The sequence below is a fragment of the Petromyzon marinus genome, chromosome 79, assembly GCF_048934315.1.
Source record: "Petromyzon marinus isolate PM22_M1 ecotype Great Lakes invasive population chromosome 79, UKy_Petmar_22M1.pri1.0, whole genome shotgun sequence".
NCBI classification, from domain to species: Eukaryota; Metazoa; Chordata; class Hyperoartia; order Petromyzontiformes; family Petromyzontidae; genus Petromyzon; species Petromyzon marinus.
Window position 1 is genome coordinate 23,429,036 of NC_133745.1, and position 22,500 is coordinate 23,451,535.

At 52.1% G+C, this 22,500-nt stretch overlaps 3 protein-coding genes across 5 annotated transcripts in view; all 3 read right to left on the reverse strand.

The window, feature by feature from the left end:
• The window catches only part of LOC116938057 (thioredoxin-related transmembrane protein 2-like), a 56,096-nt gene extending 47,494 nt beyond the window's left edge, over positions 1-8,602 (reverse strand). The window contains exons 1-2 of one of the 3 annotated variants that reach the window (XM_076057033.1): positions 8,236-8,585; positions 4,129-4,189 (exon numbers count right to left, since the gene is read on the reverse strand). In XM_076057033.1, the coding sequence (XP_075913148.1) occupies positions 4,129-4,189; positions 8,236-8,424 (250 nt within the window). In that variant the 5' untranslated portion in view covers positions 8,425-8,585. Of the gene's footprint in view, positions 1-4,128; positions 4,190-8,235 lie in introns of all 3 variants that reach the window. The other 2 variants (XM_076057035.1, XM_076057034.1) reach the window with 2 other exon arrangements.
• The window catches only part of LOC142907476 (uncharacterized), a 478,656-nt gene that overhangs the window by 402,014 nt on the left and 54,142 nt on the right, over positions 1-22,500 (reverse strand). The window lies entirely within an intron of this gene.
• The window catches only part of LOC116938056 (uncharacterized), a 44,628-nt gene continuing 37,275 nt past the window's right edge, over positions 15,148-22,500 (reverse strand). Inside the window, exon 5 of the mRNA XM_076057036.1 lies at positions 15,148-20,016. Within this exon, the coding sequence (XP_075913151.1) occupies positions 19,893-20,016 (124 nt within the window). The 3' untranslated portion in view covers positions 15,148-19,892. The remainder of the gene's footprint in view (positions 20,017-22,500) is intronic.

The following is a 22,500-nucleotide window of genomic DNA, read 5'->3' on the forward strand; positions in this document are numbered from 1 at the left end:
TTAGTCATGATACTGGCACCTGGTCTGGAGTGATTGGAGGGCACGGGCCAGATCAGCTCAATAACAACGGTAGGAGGCTGCTAGATTTTTGTGCAGCCCATGGGCTTGTAATTACCAACACGCTGTTCCGGCATCGGCGCATCCACACAACATCATAGATGCATGCCGGGTCCAAGCAAGAACATCTGCTGGACTACATAGTGACGGACCAGCGAATGCGAGCCCATGTCCTTGACACCAGGACCTACCGTGGAGCTGATCTGCCCTCTGACCATCGACTAGTCATCTGTAAGATGCGCCTGCCATTCTTCCACTCCGGTGGTGGGTGTACACCCAGGACCCCATTCCAACCTAAAGTGGCCTGGTCTCAGTTATCTGATGAAAGTTGCAAGCGAGAATTTCATCATCGCTTGTGGCTGGGATTGGCATCGTCCCCGACTCCTCCTGATGTCGAGGGTAAATGGGCGAGGTTTAGGACTGTGACTCATGCAGCTGCAATGGCTGCTTTGGGTACGCGGTCCAGACCTCCCCAGACACCCTGGATGACAGAGGAGTTGTTCAGGATGGTTGAGAAAAAGCGACAGGCCCACTGTCATCGGCTACAGAATCCCACGTCAGAGAATGAGGAGGCTTACCGCAGCCTTCGCTCGGAGGTTCGGAGAGCCGTGAGGTGCTGCAAGGATGGGTGGTGGTCGCGGGTTGCTGAGGAGATGGAGTCTGCCTCAGTGGCCCGTGATCACAATTCTCTATTTAACTCCATCAAAAAAGTAACCTGCAGCGCCACACCTATTACCATCATTAGGGGAAAAAACGGTGATCCAATTTCCGACCCCCAGGAACAGGTTCGCAGATTTGCTGAGCATTTCTGTGAGGTCCTGGGGGAGGGAAAATCCCTCAGCCAGGAAAACATCGTGGCACAAAGTGAGGATGACCCTGCTGAGGCTGCGGTGCCTCAAATATTGGATGAAGTCACCCCCTGTGAGTGGCTGGCTGAGGTGCCATCTGCTGAGGAAGTATTGAAGGCGATCCGGAGTCTGAGACCAGGAAAGGCAGCGGGCAGAGATGATCTCCCAAGCGAAATGCTGAGGGAGGGTGGCGTTTGTGCACAGACTGCCCTATATGACATCATAACAACAGTCTGGACCACTGGACGGGTTCCGCAGGATTGGAAGGATGCCCTGGTGGTCCCCCTTTTTAAGAAGGGGGACCGCACAGACTGTAACAACTACAGGGGCATCTCACTCCTCAGTGTGCCGGGAAAGGTCCTGGCAAGGATTATTCAGCATCGCCTTGCCAGGCACGCTGAGGAGAGGCTTGCGGAGCCCCAATGCGGTTTCAGGAAAGGGCGGTCCTGCACAGATGCCATATTTTCTGTCCGTCTGCTACAGCAGAGGTGTAGGGAATTCCAATAAGACCTACATCTCTGCTTTATTGACCTGGTCAAGGCCTATGATACCATCAGTAGGCCTGGGCTCTGGGTCATTCTTCATGCTTTTGGAGTACCTGACCCTCTGCTCACGATCATTAAGGACCTTCATGATGGTGAGCGGGCCCGGGTAAAACTACGTGGCCGGGAGTCAGAGCCATTCCCTGTACACCTTGGGGTGCGACAGGGATGTCCTCTGGCTCCCACATTATTTAACATCTATTTTGACCACGTAGTTCGTGAAGCCTTCAATAGCTGTACCGGGGGAATCTCCATATGGTACAGATATAATGGGAGGCTAATCGATGCCCGGGTGCGGTCAAGGGATGGCTCCCTATTGCTCAACCACGTTATGTATGCTGATGATTTGGTAATAGCTGCTCAGTCAGAGGAGGAGTTGGAGACGCTGCTGCTGAGACTGGAGCGTGCCACTAAGAGGTGGGGCCTTACCATCAGCCCCACCAAAACTAAGCACCTGCCTGGGTATTTTGTACCATCAGACACTCCACCCCCACAACTCCCAATCGGTGATGGGGCAGTTGTGGAGAGAGTGGAGAGTTTCCCATACCTGGGCAGTGTGCTTATGACTGGCTCCAGTTTAACAGCAGAGGTCTCACTCCGAATCAGTCGAGCGGCAATATCTTTTCATCGGTTGCGTAACGCTGTGTGGAAGCTACCTGGTCTGTCGCTCCGCACTAAGCTTCAGGTCTTCTCGGCCACGGTCATTCCCTCCCTTCTCTATGCTTGCGAAACGTGGACCCCCCTAATGGAACATCTTCGCCGGTTAGAAACATTTAGGCTGGCCTGCCTACGATCCATCCTGGGTTTAACCAGACTGGATTGTGTGAGGAGCTCACAAATCCTTGAAAGATCTGGGCAGGGTCCCATCGGTGAGCTCCTCCGGCAGGCAAGGCTGCGATGGCTGGGTCATGTAGCCCGCATGCCCAGCCACCGCATGCCGAAACAGCTTTTGTTTGGCCGGATTGAGGGGGCTAAGCGGGCGCGGCACGGGCTAGAGAAGAGATGGAGTGATGTGGTACAGGAGGACGTGGAGCTGAGTGGACTTGCCGATGACTGGTACCAGCGGTGTCAAGATCGGCCTCTGTGGAGGAGGCTCGTGAAGGATGCTACTGGGCAGTTGGAGGCAGTCGCCCTCCAACAACAACGGAGGGCGGAGGAACGACGCTCACAACAGCGAGCGGAGCGCCGGGTGGCTAAAGCACAGCAGGTTGGCACAGTAGGGGGCACAGGTGGTGCATCAGCCAGTCATCTCAGTCAGTCGACCCGTGGCACCTGGGTCTGCCCCGTGACCTCCTGCCAGCGGGCGTTCGACACTTCACGTGGCCTCAGGGTGCACATAGCCTGGCACAAGCGTCGTGGTGACGTCACCGCCACTTAGTGGCGAATGGCGGTTGTTGTTGGTGATGGTAGTGGTAGTGGTGGTAGTGGTGATGATGGTAGTGGTGGTGATGATGTTGGTGATGATGATATTAGTGATGGTGGTGATGATGTTAGTGATGGTGGTGGTGATGATGGTGGTAATGATGATGGTGGTGATGATGATGGTAGTGGTGGTAGTGATGGTGGTGATGGTAGTGGTAGTGGTGGTGATGGTGGTTGAGATGATGATATTAGTGATGGAGGTGGTGGTGATGGTGGTGATGATGATATTAGTGGTGGTGGTGGTGATGGTGGTGATGATGATGTTAGTGATGATGGTAGTGGTGGTGATGGTGGTGGTGATGGTGGTGGTGATGGTGGTAGTGGTGGTAGTGATGGTGGTGAAGGTGGTGGTAGTGGTGATGATGGTAGTGGTGGTGATGTTGATGATGATGATATTAGTGATGGTGGTGATGTTAGTGATGGTGGTGGTGGTGATAATGGTGGTGATGGTGGTGATGGTGGTGATGATGATGTTAGTGATGATGGTAGTGGTGGTTGTAATGATGGTAGTGGTGGTGATGATGGTGGTGATGGTGGTAGTGGTGGTAGTGATGGTGGTGGTAATGGTGGTGATGGTGGTGGTAATGGTGGTGATGGTGGTAGTGGTGGTAGTGATGGTGGTGGTAGTGGTGGTGATGGTGGTGCTGATGATGTTAGTGATGATAGTAGTGGTGGTTGTGATGGTGGTAGTGGTGGTGATGATGTTAGTGGTGGTAGTGATGGTGGTGGTGATGATGATGATGATGGTATTGATGGTGATCGTGATGGCGGTGATGATATTAGTGATGGTGGTGATGATGGTAGTGGTGGTAGTGGTGGTGGTAGTGGTGGTAGTGATGGTGATCGTGATGGTGGTGATGATGGTGATGGTGGTGGTGATGATGGTAGTGATGGTAGTGGTGGTAGTGGTGGTAGTGGTGGTGGTGGTGATGATGGTGATGATAGTGGTGGTGTTGGTGGTGGTGATGATGATGATGGTGGTGGTGGTGATGGTAGTGGTGGTGTTGGTGGTGGTGATGGTAGTGATGGTGATGATGGTGATGGTGGTGATGGTAGTGATGGTGGTGGTGGCAGTGGTGGTACTGGTGATGATGGTAGTGATGGTAGTGGTGGTGGTGGTGGTAGTGGTGGTGATGATGGTGGTGATGGTGGTGGTGATGGTGGTGGTGGTGATGGTGGTAGTGATGGTGATGATGGTGATGGTGATGATGGTGATGGTGATGATGGTAGTGGTGGTATTGGTGGTGGTGCTAACTCACTCGCGCGTCGATTCTTCATCATAACGATGGCGCTGAGGAACATGAGGATCTCAATCTCCCTCTGAGAACGCAGAGACGCACACAGACAGAGGCAAAGCTCCCCCAGGTAGCTCACGCAGTGCGTAGGGGCAAGTGCTGTTAGGAGCGAGTCGCAGCCGGACACTCACCCACTCACCCACTCACTCACCCACTCACCCACTCACTCAACCACTCACCCACTCACTCACCCACTCACCCACTCACTCAACCACTCACCCACTCACTCAACCACTCACCCACTCACTCAACCACTCACCCACTCACTCAACCACTCACCCACTCACCCACTCACCCACTCACTCAACCACTCACCCACTCACTCAACCACTCACCCACTCACTCACCCACTCACTCACCCACTCACCACTCACCCACCCACTCACCCACCCACTCACCCACCCACCCACTCACTCACCCACTCACCCACTCACCCACCCACTCACTCACTCACCCACTCACCCACCCACTCACCCACCCACCCACTCACTCACCCACTCACCCACCCACCCACTCACTCACCCACTCACCCACCCACCCACTCACTCACCCACTCACCCACCCACTCACTGACCCACTCACTCACTCACCCACTCACCTACTCACTCACTCACAGGCTAGGTGCAGTACAACCCATGGCACCTGCAGGGTCTGTCACGTGACCTCCTCGTGCACCTAGCCTGGCACAGCAGTACAACCCAGGTCACCTGCTGGGTCTGTCACGTGACCTCCTCGTGCACCTAGCCTGGCACAGCAGTACAACCCAGGTCACCTGCTGGGTCTGTCACGTGACCTCCTCGTGCACCTAGCCTGGCACAGCAGTACAACCCAGGTCACCTGCTGGGTCTGTTCCGTGACCTCCTCCCCCTCCTCGTGCACCTAGCCTGGCACAGCAGTACAACCTATGGCACCTGCAGGGTCTGTCGCGTGACCTCCTCCTCATGCACCTAGCCTGGCACAGCAGTCAACCCATGGCACCTGCAGGGTCTGTCCCGTGAGGTCCTCCTCCTCATGCACCTAGCCTGGCACTGCAGTACAACTCATGCCACCCGAAAGCCTATGGTCTTGCCTCGTTATCCCAAGCCGTTGAGAGCTCACCGTACCCGGCGGACACGCACGAGGCCGCTACGGTAATTTGAAGCCTAAGGTCTTACCTAGTTTTCGCTGCCACGGAAAGCCCACCGTCCCCGGCCGACACGCACTAGGCCGCTACCGTAACTGGAGGCCTACGGTCTTACCTAGTTTTTTCCAGCCGGGAAAGCCCACCGTCCACGGCCGACACGCACTAGGCCGCTACCGTAACTGTACGCCTACGGTCTTACCTAGTTTTTCCCGATGGGGAAAGCCCACCGTCCCCGGCCGACGCGCACTAGGCCGCTACCGTAATTGGACGCCTACGGTCTTACCTAGTTTTTTCCCGCCGGGGAAAGCTCACCGTCCCCGGCCGACACGCACTAGGCCGCTAACGTAACTGGACGCCTACGGTCTTACCTAGTTTTTCCCGACAGGGAAAGCTCACCTTACCCGGTAAAGCACGAGGCCGTTACGGTAACTGAAAGCCTACGGCCTTACCTAGTTACGCTCGCCGTAAAAACGCTCACCTCACCCGGCCAACAAGCACTAGGCCGTAACGGTAACTGACAGCCTACGTCTTCCCTAGTAATCCGCGCCGGGGAAAGCGTCACTTTCTCCGGCTATCTACCAGGCCGCACATCTCACTTGGAAGCCTACGGTCTCGCCTAGTTTAAATATCACCGATGGCTCGGCTTTCCAGGCGGAGCTTATCTAGGCCGCATGGGGGTCGGGGTCGGTGCGGCGCTACAACATTCATTGACCATAATGGTGAAGTATGGTCAACCCCCCCCACTCGTAACCCAGTCGAGACACCCACAGAGACCCATAGATACCCACATACACCCAGAGACCCATAGAAACCCATAGAGACCCATAGACTGTCAGTGACCCATAGACTGTCAGTGACCCATAAACACCCATAGACCTATAGACACCCATAGAGACCCATAGACACCCATAGAGACCCATAGATACCCACAGACACCCATAGAGACCCATAGATACCCACAGACAGCCACAGAGACCCAGAGAAACCCATAGAGACCCACAGAGACCCATAGACTGTCAGTGACCCATAGACACCCAGAGACCTATAGACACCCATAGAAACCCATAGACACCCATAGACTGTCAGTGACCCATAGATACCCACAGACACCCACAGAGACCCATAGACTCTCAGAGACCCACAGAGACACCCACACAGAGACCCACAGACTCTCAGTCACCCACAGAGACCCATAGAGACCCATAGAGACCCACAGAGACCCACAGACTCTCAGTCACCCACAGAGACACCCACAGACACCCACAGAGACCCACAGAGACCCATAGAGACCCATAGATACACAAAGACACCCACAGAGACCCAAAGACTCTCAGTCACCACAAAGAGACACACACAGACCAATAGAGACCCATAGATACACAAAGACACCCACAGAGACCCAGACTCTCAGTCACCCACAGAGACACCCAGAGACCTATAGACACCCACAGAGACCCTCAGAGACACACAGACACCCACAGAGACACCCACAGAGACCCACAGACTCTCAGTCACCCACAGAGACACATAGAGACCCACAGACACCACACAGAGACTCTCAGACACCCACAGAGACACCCACAGAGAGCCACAGACTCTCAGTCACCCACAGAGACCCACAGAGACTCTCAGACACCCACAGAGACACCCACAGAGAGCCACAGACTCTCAGTCACCCACAGAGACACACAGACACCCATAGAGACCCACAGAGACCCACAGACACCCACAGAGAACCAAAGAGACACACAGACTCTCAGTCACCACACAGAGACACACAGAGACCCATAGAGACCCACAGAGACCCATAGAGACCCACAGAGACCCACAGACACCCACGGAGACCCATAGACTCTCAGAGACACACAGAGACCCACAGAGACACCACACAGAGACACACAGAGACCCACAGACTATCAGTCACCCACAGAGACCCATAGAGACACCCACAGAGACCCACAGAGACACCCACACAGAGACCCACAGACTCTCAGTCACCCACAGAGACCCACAGAGACCCATAGAGACCCACAGAGACCCACAGAAACCCACAGAGACACACAGAGACCCATAGAGACACACAGAGACACACAGAAACCCACAGAGACACACAGAGACCCATAGAGACACACAGAGACACACAGAAACCCACAGAGACACACAGACACCCACAGAGACCCACAGAGACACACAGAGACACACAGACACCCACAGAGACCCACAGAGACACACAGAGACACACAGACACCCACAGAGACCCACAGACACCCACAGAGACACACAGAGACCCACAGAGAACCAAAGAGACACACAGACTCTCAGTCAACCCCACAGAGACACACAGAGACCCATAGAGACCCATAGAGACCCACAGAGACCCACAGACACCCACGGAGACCCATAGACTCTCAGAGACCCACAGAGACCCACAGAGACACCACACAGAGACACACAGAGACCCACAGACTATCAGTCACCCACAGAGACCCATAGAGACCCACAGAGACACCCACAGAGACCCACAGAGACACCCACACAGAGACCCACAGACTCTCAGTCACCCACAGAGACCCACAGAGACCCATAGAGACCCACAGAGACCCACAGAAACCCACAGAGACACACAGACACCCACAGAGACACACAGAGACCCACAGAGACACACAGACACCCACAGAGACACACAGACACCCACAGAGACACCACACAGAGACCCATAGACACCACACAGAGACCCAGAGACTCTCAGTCAACCCCACAGAGACACACAGAGACCCATAGAGACCCATAGACACCCACAGACACCCACAGAGACACCACACAGAGACACCCACAGACACTCTCAGTCACCCACGCAGAGACACCCCCACGGAGACACCCCCACGGAGACAGACACACACACACACGCACACAACCGCACGGAGAGCCCCGACGTTCCGGGTACGTACCCAGTCGAAGTCGCACGAATTACCGTCCTCCCTGTCGCTAGGCAGGGCTGAGCAGAGCGGCGGAAGCTTCCTCACGGCGAGGAAGGCGACGCTGAGGGTGGCGCTGAGGGCGTAGTAAGGTCGCAGCAGCCATCGGCTGAGAGCCGGGAGGTGGTAGATGAAGGCGCAGAGGGAGGTGATGATCGCCATGGTGGGTGGGTGAGTGGGTAGGTGGGTGGGTAGGTGGGTGGGTGAGTGAGTGGGTGAGTGGGTGGGTGGGTGAACAGCTGGGTGGGTGGGTGAGTGAACAGCTGAGTGAGTGGATTTGCTGTGAGTGTTCTTGTGTTGACCTTCTAAGGGGAGTGGACGTGACTCTGAGTGCCCTCTGGTGGCTGGCTGTGGGTATTGTCAGGTCGTTGATTGGTGGGTGGGTGAGTGGGTGAGTGGGTGGGTGGGTGAGTGGGTGGGTGGGTGAGTGGGTGGGTGGGTGAGTGGGTGGGTGGGTGAGTGGGTGGGTGGGTGAGTGAGTGGGTGGGTGGGTGAGTGAGTGAGTGGGTGGGTGAGTGGGTGAGTGAGTGAGTGGGTGAGTGGGTGGGTGGGTGAACAGCTGGGTGAGTGGGTGAACAGCTGGGTGGGTGGGTGAACAGCTGGGTGGGTGGGTGAACAGCTGGGTGGGTGGGTGAGTGAACAGCTGAGTGAGTGGATTTGCTGTGAGTGTTCTTGTGTTGACCTTCTAAGGGGAGTGGACGTGACTCTGAGTGCCCTCTGGTGGCTGGCTGTTGGTATTGTCAGGTCGTTGATTGGTGGGTGGGTGGGTGAGTGAGTGGGTGAGTGGGTGAGTGAGTGGGTGAGTGGGTGGGTGGGTGAGTAGGTGGGTGGGTGGGTGAGTGAGTGGGTGAGTGAGTGGGTGGGTGAACAGCTGGGTGGGTGGGTGAGTGAACAGCTGAGTGAGTGGATTTGCTGTGAGTGTTCTTGTGTTGACCTTCTAAGGGGAGTGGACGTGACTCTGAGTGCCCTCTGGTGGCTGGCTGTTGGTATTGTCAGGTCGTTGATTGGTGGGTGGGTGAGTGGGTGGGTGAGTGGGTGAGTGAGTGAGTGGGTGAGTGGGTGGGTGGGTGAACAGCTGGGTGGGTGGGTGAGTGAACAGCTGAGTGAGTGAATTTGCTGTGAGTGTTCTTGTGTTGACCTTCTAAGGGGAGTGGACGTGACTCTGAGTGCCCTCTGGTGGCTGGCTGTTGGTATTGTCAGGTCGTGGGTGGGTGGGTGAGTGAGTGGGTAAGTGGGTGGGTGAGTGGGTGAGTGAGTGGGTGGGTGAGTGAGTGGGTGGGTGAACAGCTGGGTGGGTGGGTGAACAGCTGGGTGGGTGGGTGAGTGAACAGCTGAGTGAGTGGATTTGCTGTGAGTGTTCTTGTGTTGACCTTCTAAGGGGAGTGGACGTGACTCTGAGTGCCCTCTGGTGGCTGGCTGTTGGTATTGTCAGGTCGTTGATTGGTGGGTGGGTGGGTGAGTGAGTGGGTGAGTGGGTGGGTGGGTAGGTGGGTGGGTGAGTGGGTGAGTGGGTGGGTGAGTGAGTGAGTGGGTGAGTGGGTGGGTGGGTGAGTGAGTGGGTGGGTGAACAGCTGGGTGGGTGGGTGAACAGCTGGGTGGGTGGGTGAGTGAACAGCTGAGTGAGTGGATTTGCTGTGAGTGTTCTTGTGTTGACCTTCTAAGGGGAGTGGACGTGACTCTGAGTGCCCTCTGGTGGCTGGATGTGGGTATTGTCAGGTCGTTGATTGGTGGGTGGGTGGGTAGGTGGGTGGGTGAGTGGGTGGGTGGGTAGGTGGGTGGGTGAGTGGGTGAGTGGGTGGGTGAGTGAGTGAGTGGGTGAGTGGGTGGGTGGGTGAGTGAGTGGGTGGGTGAACAGCTGGGTGGGTGGGTGAACAGCTGGGTGGGTGGGTGAGTGAACAGCTGAGTGAGTGGATTTGCTGTGAGTGTTCTTGTGTTGACCTTCTAAGGGGAGTGGACGTGACTCTGAGTGCCCTCTGGTGGCTGGATGTGGGTATTGTCAGGTCGTTGATTGGTGGGTGGGTGAGTGGGTGGGTGAGTGAGTGGGTGGGTAGGTGGGTGGGTGAGTGGGTGAGTGGGTGGGTGAGTGAGTGAGTGGGTGAGTGGGTGGGTGGGTGAGTGAGTGGGTGGGTGAACAGCTGGGTGGGTGGGTGAACAGCTGGGTGGGTGGGTGAGTGAACAGCTGAGTGAGTGGATTTGCTGTGAGTGTTCTTGTGTTGACCTTCTAAGGGGAGTGGACGTGACTCTGAGTGCCCTCTGGTGGCTGGCTGTTGGTATTGTCAGGTCGTTGATTGGTGGGTGGGTGAGTGGGTGGGTGAGTGGGTGGGTGAGTGGGTGGGTGAGTGGGTGGGTGAGTGAGTGGGTGAGTGGGTGAGTGAGTGAGTGGGTGGGTGAGTGAGTGGGTGGGTGAGTGAACAGCCGAGTGGGTGGGTGAGTGTATGAGTGAGTGGGTGGGTGAGTGGGTGGGTGGGTGAGTGGGTGAGTGGGTGGGTGAGTGAACAGCCGAGTGGGTGGGTGAGTGTATGAGTGAGTGGGTGGGTGAGTGGGTGGGTGGGTGGGTGAGTGGGTGAGTGGGTGGGTGAGTGAACAGCCGAGTGGGTGGGTGAGTGTATGAGTGAGTGAGTGGGTGGGTGAGTGGGTGAGTGAGTGAGTGGGTGGGTGAGTGGGTGAGTGGGTGGGTGAGTGGGTGGGTGAGTGAGTGGGTGAGTGGGTGGGTGGGTGAATGAGTGGGTGGGTGAGTGAGTGGGTGAGTGGTTGGGTGAGTGAGTGAATGAGTGGGTGGGTGAGTGGGTGGGTGGGTGAGTGGGTGAGTGAGTGGGTGAGTGGGTGGGTTAGTGGGTGGGTGAGTGGGTGGGTGGGTGGGTGAGTGAGTGATTGGGTGGGTGAGTGAGTGAGTGGGTGGGTGAGTGGGTGAGTGAGTGGGTGAGTGGGTGGGTGAGTTAGTGAGTGGGTGGGTAAGTGAGTGGGTGGGTGGGTGAGTGGGTGGGTGGGTGAGTGAACAGCTGAGTGGGTGGATTTGCTGTGAATGTTCTTGTGTTGACCCTCTAAGGTGAGTGGACGTGATTCTGAGTGCCCTCTGGTGGCTGCTGTGGGTATTGCCAGGTCGTTGATTGGTGGGTGAGTGAGTGGGTAGTGAGCTGAGTGGGTAGCTGAGTGGGTAGCTGAGTGCGACCTCAAGTGGCTGCAGTGAGTTTTCACCCATGAATTAATCGATATTCACGAATTCAACCATCACCCACCCACTCACTAACTCACCCACTCAATCACCCACTCACTCACCCACTCACTCATCCACCCACCCACTCACTCACCCACCCACCCACCCACTCACCCATCCACTCACCCACCCACTCATCCACTCAGTCACTCACCCACCCACCCACACACTCACCGACCCACCCACTCACTCACTCACCCACCCAGCCACACACCCACTCACTCACTCACCCACCCACCCACTCACTCACCCACCCACCCACACAGACACCCACCCACCCACTCACCCACCCACCCACTCAGTCAGTCACCCACCCACTCACTCACCAACCCACCCACTCACCCACCCATCCACACACTCACCCACCCACCCACTCACACACCAACCCACCCACTCACCCACCCATCCACACACTCACTCACCAACCCAGCTACTTTCCCACTCACTCACCCACACACTCACCCACTCACCCACCCACTCACCCACCCACTCAGTCAGTCACCCACCCACTCACTCACCATCCCACCCACTCACCCACCCATCCACACACTCACCCACCCACCCACTCACACACCAACCCATCCACCCACTCACCCACCCACCTACCCACTCACCCACCCACTAACTCACCCACCCACCCACTCACTCACCCACCCACCCACACACTCACTCACTCACTCACCCACCCATCCACTCACTCACTCACCCATCCACTCATCCACGCACCCACCCATCCACCCACTCACTCACTTACTCACCCCCTCACCAACCCGCCCATCCACCCACCCACTCACACACTCACCCACTCACCCACCCACTCACTCACCAAACCACCGACTCACTAACTCACCAACCAACCCATCCACCCACCCACTCACACACTCACCCACCTACCAACTCACTCATCCACTCACTCACCCACCCACTCACCCACCCACCCACTCACTCACCAACCCACCCACTCACTCACTCACTCACCCACCCATCCACACACTCACCCACTCACCAACCCACCCACTCACTCACTCACTCACCCACCCACCCACTCACTCACCCACCCAACCACCCACCCATCCACTCACTCACCCACCCACTCACCCACCCACCCACTCACTCACCAACCCACCCACTCACTCACTCACTCACCCACCCACCCACACACTCACCCACTCACCAACCCACCCACTCACTCACTCACTCACTAACCCACCCACCCATCCACCCTCCCACTCACTCAGTCACCAACCCACCCACCCACCAACTCACTCACTCACTCAACCACCCACTCACTCACCCCCCCAACCACCCACTCACTCACTCATCCACTCACCCACCCATCCACCCCCTCACTCACTCACCCACTCACCCACCCACCCTCCCACTCACTCACTCATTATCCCACCTAATCACCCACTCACTCACCAACCCACCCACTCACTAACTCACCCACCTACCCATTCACTCACCCACTCACTCTCTCACCCACCCACCTACTCACTCACCCACCCACCCACCTACTCACTCACTCACCCACCTACCCACCCACCTACTCACTCACTCACCCACCTACCCACTCACTCATCCACTCACTCACCCACTCACTCACTCACTCACCCACTCACTCACTCATCCACCCACCCACCCACTCACCCACCCACCCACTCACCACCATCGTGAACACACAGACAGACAGAGGCTGCATTCCGCATGCAAACCTTTAAAGCCACCACCACCATAATTGTGGCATTCAAAGCCACCCACCCACTCACCCACCCACCCACCCACTCACCCACCCACCCACTCACCCACCCACCCACCCACTCACCCACCCACCCACTCACTCACCCACCCACCCACTCACCCACCCACCCAATCACCCACCCACCCACTCACCCACCCACCCACCCACTCACCACCCACCCACCCAATCACCCACCAACCCACCCACTCACCCACCCACCCCCCATTGTAAACTATCAAAGATCAGAGCGTTGTTAGTTTTAACTTGAAACTTTGGTGAATTCTATAGGTATAGTCATGTAGGTTAGAAAAAATTATTATGCAAATTTATTCCAAGTTGTATTTTTCCAATAATAATTTTTTAAAATATTATTTTTAATTTAAAAAATAATATTGTTATTAGCATTTTTCGACTAATAATAAAAAGAGTTAATTTTGTGTTACTAGTTAAAATTTTCCATTAATTATAAAGCACATTCCTAGTTCTTTCGGTAAAGTCACGTAGAAGGGAAGTAATAATAAAATAATATTATAATAAAATTATATTGTTATTTTAGAAAATATTATTATTATTTTATTTCATTATTATACTTGGTTACTAATGGCAAATGTAAACTAGTAATACAAAATCAACTGTTTTTTTATTATTATATGCTTAGTTCTTTCGGTAAAGTCACGTTGAAGGGAAACAACAAAATAATGAAATATATTATATATTTTATATTATTATTAACGTGAGAAAAATTACGTGAAAAATAATAATAAAAATACATTTTTTCATCCCAATAATATTTCCATGAGAAAAATAATTCGAACAAAAATTGACGAAATGTTCCGTTCTCTTTCCCTTCTACGTGGTGGTGACTTCATCGAAAGAACCCGTAATATGAATCCCTGCTGCCACGAAAGATTTAAATCGGAAAATAATAAAACAGTTACAGGCTTTTACCCTTTTATGTGGCACGCAAAAAAAACTGACGCCTTTATACAAGGTGCGATCATGTTTGCAATAACCACAACCCAAGCAGTCAAAAATGCAACCAAAAATTAACAACTCCTGATAATCGTATTGGCACCGTCCTTGACGTTGATTGGTCCACACCAGAGACGGCTTTTCTTTAGAACCCTATAGTCTCTCCGCTGGTGTTGTACCAGAAGACGCCACAAGGCGTACAGCTAAAAAAAAACCAGCGCACCATCAGAGTATTGAGAGCTCGGGTTAAGCACTTACATTTTATAGGACCTCCTTTGCCAGTAGCGAGATATAGTAATAGGTTTTACCCTTTTTTCTGGCACGCAAAAACTGACGCCTTTATATCAAATTCAAGGACGGTGCCAATACGATTATCAGGAGTTGTTTATTTTTGTTTGCATTTTTGACTGCTTGTGTTGTGGTTATTGCAGACATGATGCCTTGAATAAAGGTGTCAGTTTTTTGTGTGCCAGTTAAAAGGATTAAAAACCTATTACTATATCTTGTTACTGGCAAAGGAGGTCTCATAATGATGCCTTGAATAAAGGTGTAAGTTTTTTGCGTGCCAGTTAAAAGGATTAAAAACCTATTACTATATCTTGTTACTGGCAAAGGATGTCTCATAATTATGCCTTGAATAAAGGTGTCAGTTTTTTGTGTGCCAGTTAAAAGGATTAAAAACCTATTACTATATCTTGTTACTGACAAAGGAGGTCTCGTAATATAAAATAAAATAGTTATGGTGTTGTTATTATAATTATTATAGTTCTAACAATGATAAAGTAGTTAATGTGTTGTTATTATTATTATAATTATAGATAGATATTGTGTTATTATAACAATGATTATAACACTAATAAAGTAGTTAATGTGTTATTATAATTATTATGGTTCTAACAATGATAAAGTAAAGCAATAAAATGATAAAATAAATATTGCTTTATTGTTTCCCTTCAACGTGACTTTACCGAAAGAGCTAAGAATATGAATTAATGATAAAGTAGATAATGTGTTGTTATTATTATAATTATTATAACAATAATAAATTAGTTAATGTGTTGTTATTATTATAATTATTATAACAATGATAAAATAGTTAATGTGTTGTTATTATTATAATTATCATAACAATAATAAAAATATATTGTGTTATGATTATAATTATTATGACAATAATAAAATACATATTGTGTTATGATAAAGTATTCTTGGTTATTTCGGTAAATTCACGTAGAAGGCAAACACTAAAATAATAAAAAAATATAAAACAATAAAATTCTCACGACGTTTCGACTGCAACACAAGAAGCAAATCATCATCATCATCATCAGGTGTGAAAACCACAGCAAGGGGTCTCTATGAGTCTCTGTGTGTCTCTGTGTGTCTCCGTGTGTCTCTATGTATCGCTATGGGTCTCTATGGGTCTCTGTGTGTCTCTGTGTGTCTCTGTGTATATCTATGGGTCTCAGTGTGTCTCTGTGTGTCTCTATGTATCTCTATGGGTCTCTGTGTGTCTCTATGAGTCTCTGTGTGTCTCTGTGTGTCTCCGTGTGTCTCTATGGGTCTCTATGAGTCTCTGTGTATCTCTATGAGTTTCTGTGTGTCTCTATGGGTCTCTATGTATCTCTATGGGTCTCTGTGTGTCTCTATGAGTCTCTGTGTGTCTCTGTGTGTATCCGTGTGTCTCTATGGGTCTCTATGGGTCTTTGTGTGTCTCTGTGTGTCTCTGTGTGTCTCCGTGTGTCTCTATGGGTCTCTGTGTATCTCTGTGTGTCTCTATGAGTCTCTGTGTGTCTCTATGAGTCTCTATGGGTCTCTATGGGTCTCTGTGTGTCTCTGTGTGTCTCTATGTATCTCTATGGGTCTCTGTGAGTCTCTGTGTGTCTCCGTGTGTCTCCGTGTGTCTATATGGGTCTCTGTGTATCTCTGTGTGTCTCTATGAGTCTCTGTGTGTCTCTATGAGTCTCTATGGGTCTCTATGGGTCTCTGTGTGTCTCTGTGTGTCTCTATGTATCTCTATGGGTCTCTGTGAGTCTCTGTGTGTCTCTGTGTGTCTCCGTGTGTCTCTATGGGTCTCTGTGTGTCTCTGTGTGTCTCCGTGTGTCTCCGTGTGTCTCTATGGGTCTATGTGTGTCTCCGTGTGTCTCCGTGTGTCTATATGGGTCTCTGTGTATCTCTGTGTGTCTCTATGAGTCTCTGTGTGTCTCTATGAGTCTCTATGGGTCTCTATGGGTCTCTGTGTGTCTCTGTGTGTCTCTATGTATCTCTATGGGTCTCTGTGAGTCTCTGTGTGTCTCTGTGTGTCTCCGTGTGTCTCTATGGGTCTCTGTGTGTCTCTGTGTGTCTCCGTGTGTCTCCGTGTGTCTCTATGGGTCTATGTGTGTCTCCGTGTGTCTCCGTGTGTCTCTATGTATCTCTATGGGTCTCTATGGGTCTCTGTGTGTCTCTGTGTGTCTCCGTGTGTCTCTATGGGTCTCTATGGGTCTCTATGGGTCTCTGTGTGTCTCTGTGTGTCTCCGTGTGTCTCTATGGGTCTCTATGGGTCTCTGTGTGTCTCTGTGTGTCTCCGTGTGTCTCCGTGTGTCTCTATGGGTCTCTGTGTGTCTCTGTGTGTCTCTATGGGTCTCTATGAGTCTCTGTGTGTCTCTATGTGTCTCTGTGTGTCTCTATGGGTCTCTATGGGTCTCTGTGTGTCTCTGTGTGTCTCTATGGGTCTCTGTGTGTCTCTGTGTGTCTCTATGTATCTCTATGGGTCTCTATGGGTCTCTGTGTGTCTCTGTGTGTCTCTGTGTATATCTATGGGTCTCTATGAGTCTCTATGTGTCTCTATGTATCTCTATGGGTCTCTATGGGTCTCTGTGTGTCTCTGTGTGTCTCTGTGTGTCTCTATGTGTCTCTATGAGTCTCTGTGTGTCTCTATGAGTCTCTGTGTGTCTCTATGGGTCTCTATGGGTCTCTGTGTGTCTCTGTGTGTCTCCGTGTGTCTCTATGTATCTCTATGGGTCTCTATGGGTCTCTGTGTGTCTCTGTGTGTCGCTGTGTGTCTCTATGGGTCTCTATCAGTCTCTGTGTGTCTCTATGAGTCTCTGTGTGTCTCCATGGGTCTCTATGGGTCTCTATGGGTCTCTATGAGTCTCTGTGTGTCTCTGTGTGTCTCCGTGTGTCTCTGTGTGTCTCCGTATGTCTCTATGTATCTCTATGGGTCTCTATTGGTCTCTGTGTGTCTCTGTGTGTCTCTATGTATCTCTATGGGTCTCTGTGTATCTCTATGGGTCTCTATGAGTCTCTATGGGTCTCTATGTATATCTGTGTATCTCTATGGGTCTCTGTGGGTCTCTATGTGTCTCTGTGTGTCTCTGTGTGTCTCTATGGGTCTCTATGGGTCTCTGTGGGTCTCTATGAGTCTCTATGTGTCTCTGTGTGTCTCTATGGGTCTCTATGGGTCTCTGTGTGTCTCTGTGTGTCTCTATGTATCTCTATGGGTCTCTGTGTATCTCTATGGGTCTCTATGAGTCTCTATGGGTCTCTATGTATATATATGTATCTCTATGGGTCTCTGTGGGTCTCTATGTGTCTCTGTGTGTCTCTGTGTGTCTCTATGGGTCTCTATGGGTCTCTGTGGGTCTCTATGAGTCTCTATGTGTCTCTGTGTGTCTCTATGGGTCTCCGTGGGTCTCTATGTGTCTCTGTGTGTCTCTATGGGTCTCTATGAGTCTCTGTGTGTCTCTGTGTGTCTCCGTGTGTCTCTATGGGTCTCTATGTGTCTCTGTGTGTCTCTATGGGTCTCTATGAGTCTCTGTGTGTCTCTATGGGTCTCTATGAGTCTCTGTGTGTCTCTATGTGTCTCTGTGTGTCTCTATGGGTCTCTATGTGTCTCTGTGTGTCTCTATGGGTCTCTATGAGTCTCTGTGTATCTCTATGGGTCTCTATGGGTCTCTGTGTGTCTCTGTGTGTCTCTATGGGTCTCTGTGTGTCTCTATGGGTCTCTGTGGGTCTCTGTGTGTCTCTGTGTGTCTCTATGGGTCTCTGTGGGTCTCTGTGTGTCTCTGTGTGGCTCTATGGGTCTCTATGTGTCTCTATGTGTCTCTGTGGGTCTCTGTGTGTCTCCGTGTGTCTCTATGTATCTCTATGTGTCTCTGTGTGTCTCTGTGTGTCTCTGTGTGTCTCTATGAGTCTCTATGGGTCTCTATGTGTCTCTATGTGTCTCTGTGGGTCTCTGTGTGTCTCCGTGTGTCTCTATGTATCTATATGGGTCTCTGTGTGTCTCTGTGTGTCTCTGTGTGTCTCTCTGGGTCTCTATGGGTCTCTGTGTGTCTCTATGGGTCTCTATGGGTCTCTATGGGTCTCTATGGGTCTCTGTGAGTCTTTGTGTGTCTCTGTGTGTCTCCGTGTGTCTCTATGGGTCTCTATGGGTATCTGTGTGTCTCTGTGTGTCTCTATGGGTCTCTATGAGTCTCTGTGTCTCTGTGTGTCTCCGTGTGTCTCTGTGTGTCTCTATGGGTCTCTATGGGTCTCTGTGTGTCTCTGTGTGTCTCCGTGTCTCTCGTTGTGTTTCTGTGGGTCTCTATGGGTCTCTGTGTGTCTCTGTGTATCTCTATGTATCTCTATGGGTCTCTATGAGTCTCTGTGTGTCTCCGTGTGTCTCTGTGTGTCTCCGTGTGTCTCTATGTATCTCTATGGGTCTCTGTGTGTCTCTATAGGGGTCTCTGTGTGTCTCTACAGGGGTCTCTGTGTGTCTCTATAGGGGTCTCTGTGTGTCTCTATAGGGGTCTCTGTGTGTCTCTATAGGGGGTCTCTGTGTGTCTCTATAGGGGTCTCTGTGTGTCTCTATAGGGGTCTCTCTGTGTCTCTATAGGGGTCTCTGTGTGTCTCTATAGGGGGTCTCTGTGTGTCTCTATAGGGGTCTCTGTGTGTCTCTATAGGGGTCTCTGTGTGTCTATAGGGGGTCTCTGTGTGTCTCTATAGGGGTCTCTGTGTCTCTATAGGGGTCTCTGTGTCTCTATAGGGGTCTCTGTGTGTCTCTATAGGGGTCTCTGTGTGTCTCTATAGGGGTCTCTGTGTGTCTCTATAGGGGTCTCTGTGTGTCTCTATAGGGGTCTCTGTGTGTCTCTATAGGGGTCTCTGTGTGTCTCTATAGGGGGTCTCTGTGTGTCTCTATAGGGGTCTCTGTGTGTCTCTACAGGGGTCTCTGTGTGTCTCTATAGGGGGTCTCTGTGTGTCTCTATAGGGGTCTCTGTGTGTCTCTATAGGGGTCTCTGTGTGTCTCTAAGTGTTGTTGTTATTGTTGATGTTGTCTAAGTGTTGTTGTCTAAGTGTTGATGTTGTTGTCTAAGTGTTGTTGTTGTTGATGTTGTTGATGATGTTGATGTTGTTGATGTTGTTGATGATGTTGTTGATGTTGTTGATGTTGATGTTGTTGATGTTCTTGATGTTGTTGTAGTTGATGTTGTTGTTGATGTTGTTGTTGTTGATGTTGTTGTAGATGTTGTTGATGTTGTTGTTGATGATGTTGATGTTGTTGATGTTGTTGATGATGTTGTTGATGTTGTTGATGTTGATGTTGTTGATGTTGTTGATGTTGTTGTAGTTGATGTTGTTGTTGATGTAGTTGATGTTGTTGATGTTGTTGTTGTTGATGTTGTCTAAGTGTTGTTGTTGTTGTTGATGTTGTTGTTGATGTTGATGTTGTCTAAGTGTTGTTGTCTAAGTGTTGTTGTTGATGTTGTCTGCAGTGGGACACCGTCCCTTCTGACACAGCTCCTGTAGTGTCCGCTGTGCGTGAGGAAGCCCCTGGGAGGCCGCGTGGGACAGCAGCTTATGGGCATCACTTAGACACACACAGACATAGACACACACACATAGACACACACATAGTTAGTTAGACACACACAGATAGACACACACAGATAGACACACACACACTTAGACACACACAGATAGACAACAACAACCGCCATTCGCCACTAAGTGGCGGTGACGTCACCACGACGCTTGTGCCAGGCTATGTGCACCCTGAGGCCACGTGAAGTGTCGAACGCCCGCTGGCAGGAGGTCACGGGGCAGACCCAGCAGGTGCCACGGGTCGACTGACTGAGATGACCGGCTGATGCACCACCTGTGCCCCCTACTGTGCCAACCTGCTGTGCTTTAGCCACCCGGCGCTCCGCTCGCTGTTGTGAGTGTCGCTCCTCCGCCCTCCGTTGTTGTTGGAGGGCGACTGCCTCCAACTGCCCAGTAGCATCCTTCACGAGCCTCCTCCACAGAGGCCGATCTTGACACTGCTGGTACCAGTCATCGGCAAGTCCACTCAGTTCCACGTCCTCCTGTACCACATCACTCCATCTCTTCTCTAGCCCGTGCCGCGCCGCCCGTTTAGCCCCCTCGATCCGGACGAACAAAAGCTGTTTCGGCATGCGGTGGCTGGGCATGCGGGCTACATGACCCAGCCATCGCAGCCTTGCCTGCCGGAGGAGCTCACCGATGGGACCCTGCCCAGATCTTTCAAGGATTTGTGAGCTCCTCACACAATCCAGTCTGGTTAAACCCAGGATGGATCGTAGGCAGGCCAGCCTAAATGTTTCTAACCGGCGAAGATGTTCCATTAGGGGGGTCCACGTTTCGCAAACGGAGAGAAGGGAGGGAATGACCGTGGCCGAGAAGACCTGAAGCTTAGTGCGGAGCGACAGACCAGGTAGCTTCCACACAGCGTTACGGAACCGATGAAAAGATATTGCCGCTCGACTGATTCGGAGTGGGTCATAAGCACACTTCCCAGGTATGGGAAACTCTCCACTCTCTCCACAACTGCCCCATCACCGATTGGGAGTTGTGGGGGTGGAGTGTCCGATGGTTCAAAATACCCAGGCAGGTGCTTAGTTTTGGTGGGGCTGATGGTAAGGCCCCATCTCTTAGTGGCACGCTCCAGTCTCAGCAGCAGCGTCTCCAACTGCTCCTCTGAATGAGCAACTATTACCAAATCATCGGCATACATAACGTGGTTGAGCAAAAGGGAGCCATCCCTTGACCGCACCCGGGCATCGATCAGCCTCCCATTATATCTGTACCATATGGAGATTCACCCGGTACAGCTATTGAAGGCTTCACGAACTACGTGGTCAAAATAGATGTTAAATAATGTGGGAGCCAGAGGACATCCCGGTCGCACCCCAAGGTGTACAGGAAATGGCTCTGACTCCCGGCCACGTAGTTTTACCCGGGCCCGCTCACCATAATAAAGGTCCTTAATGATCGTGAGCAGATGGTCAGGGACATCAAAAGCACGAAGAACAACCCAGAGCCCAGGCCTACTGATGGTACCATAGGCCTTGACCAGGTCAATAAAGCAGAGATGTAGGTCTTGCTGGAATTCCCTACACCTCTGCTGTAGTAGACGGACAGAAAATATGGCATCTGTGCAGGACCGCCCTTTCCTGAAACCGCATTGGGGCTCCGCAAGCCTCTCCTCAGCGTGCCTGCCAAGGCGATGCTGAATAATCCTTGCCAGGACCTTTCCTGGCACACTGAGGAGTGAGATGCCCCTGTAGATGTTACAGTCTGTGCGGTCCCCCTTCTTAAAGAGGGGGACCACCAGGGCATCCTTCCAATCCAGCGGAACCCGTCCAGTGCACAAACGCCACCCTCGCTCAGCATTTCACTTGGGAGATCATCTCTGCCCGCTGCCTTTCCTGGTCTCAGACTCCGGATCGCCTTCAGTACTTCCTCAACAGATGGCACCTCAGCCAGCCACTTACAGGGGGTGACTTCTTCCAATATTTGAGGCACCGCAGCCTCAGCAAGGTCATCCCCACTTTGTGCCACGATGTTTTCCTGGCTGAGGGATTTTCCCTCCCCCAGGACCTCACAGAAATGCTCAGCAAATCTGCAAATCTGTTGCTGGGGGTCGGAGATTGGATCACCGTTTTTTCCCCTAATGATGGTAATAGGTGTGGCGCTGCAGGTTACTTTTTTGATGGAGTTAAATAGAGAATTGTGATCACGGGCCACTGAGGCAGACTCCATCTCCTCAGCAACCCGCGACCACCACCCATCCTTGCAGCGCCTCACGGCTCTCCGAACCTCCGAGCGAAGGCTGCGGTAAGCCTCCTCATTCTCTGACGTGGGATGCTGTAGCCGATGACAGTGGGCCTATCGCTCTTTCTAAACCATCCTGAACACCTCCTCTGTCAGCCAGGGTCTCTGGGGAGGTCTGGACCACGTACCCAAAGCAGCCATTGCAGCTGCATGAGTCACAGTCCTAAACCTCGCCCATTTACCCTCGACATCAGGAGGAGTGGGTGACGATGCCAATCCC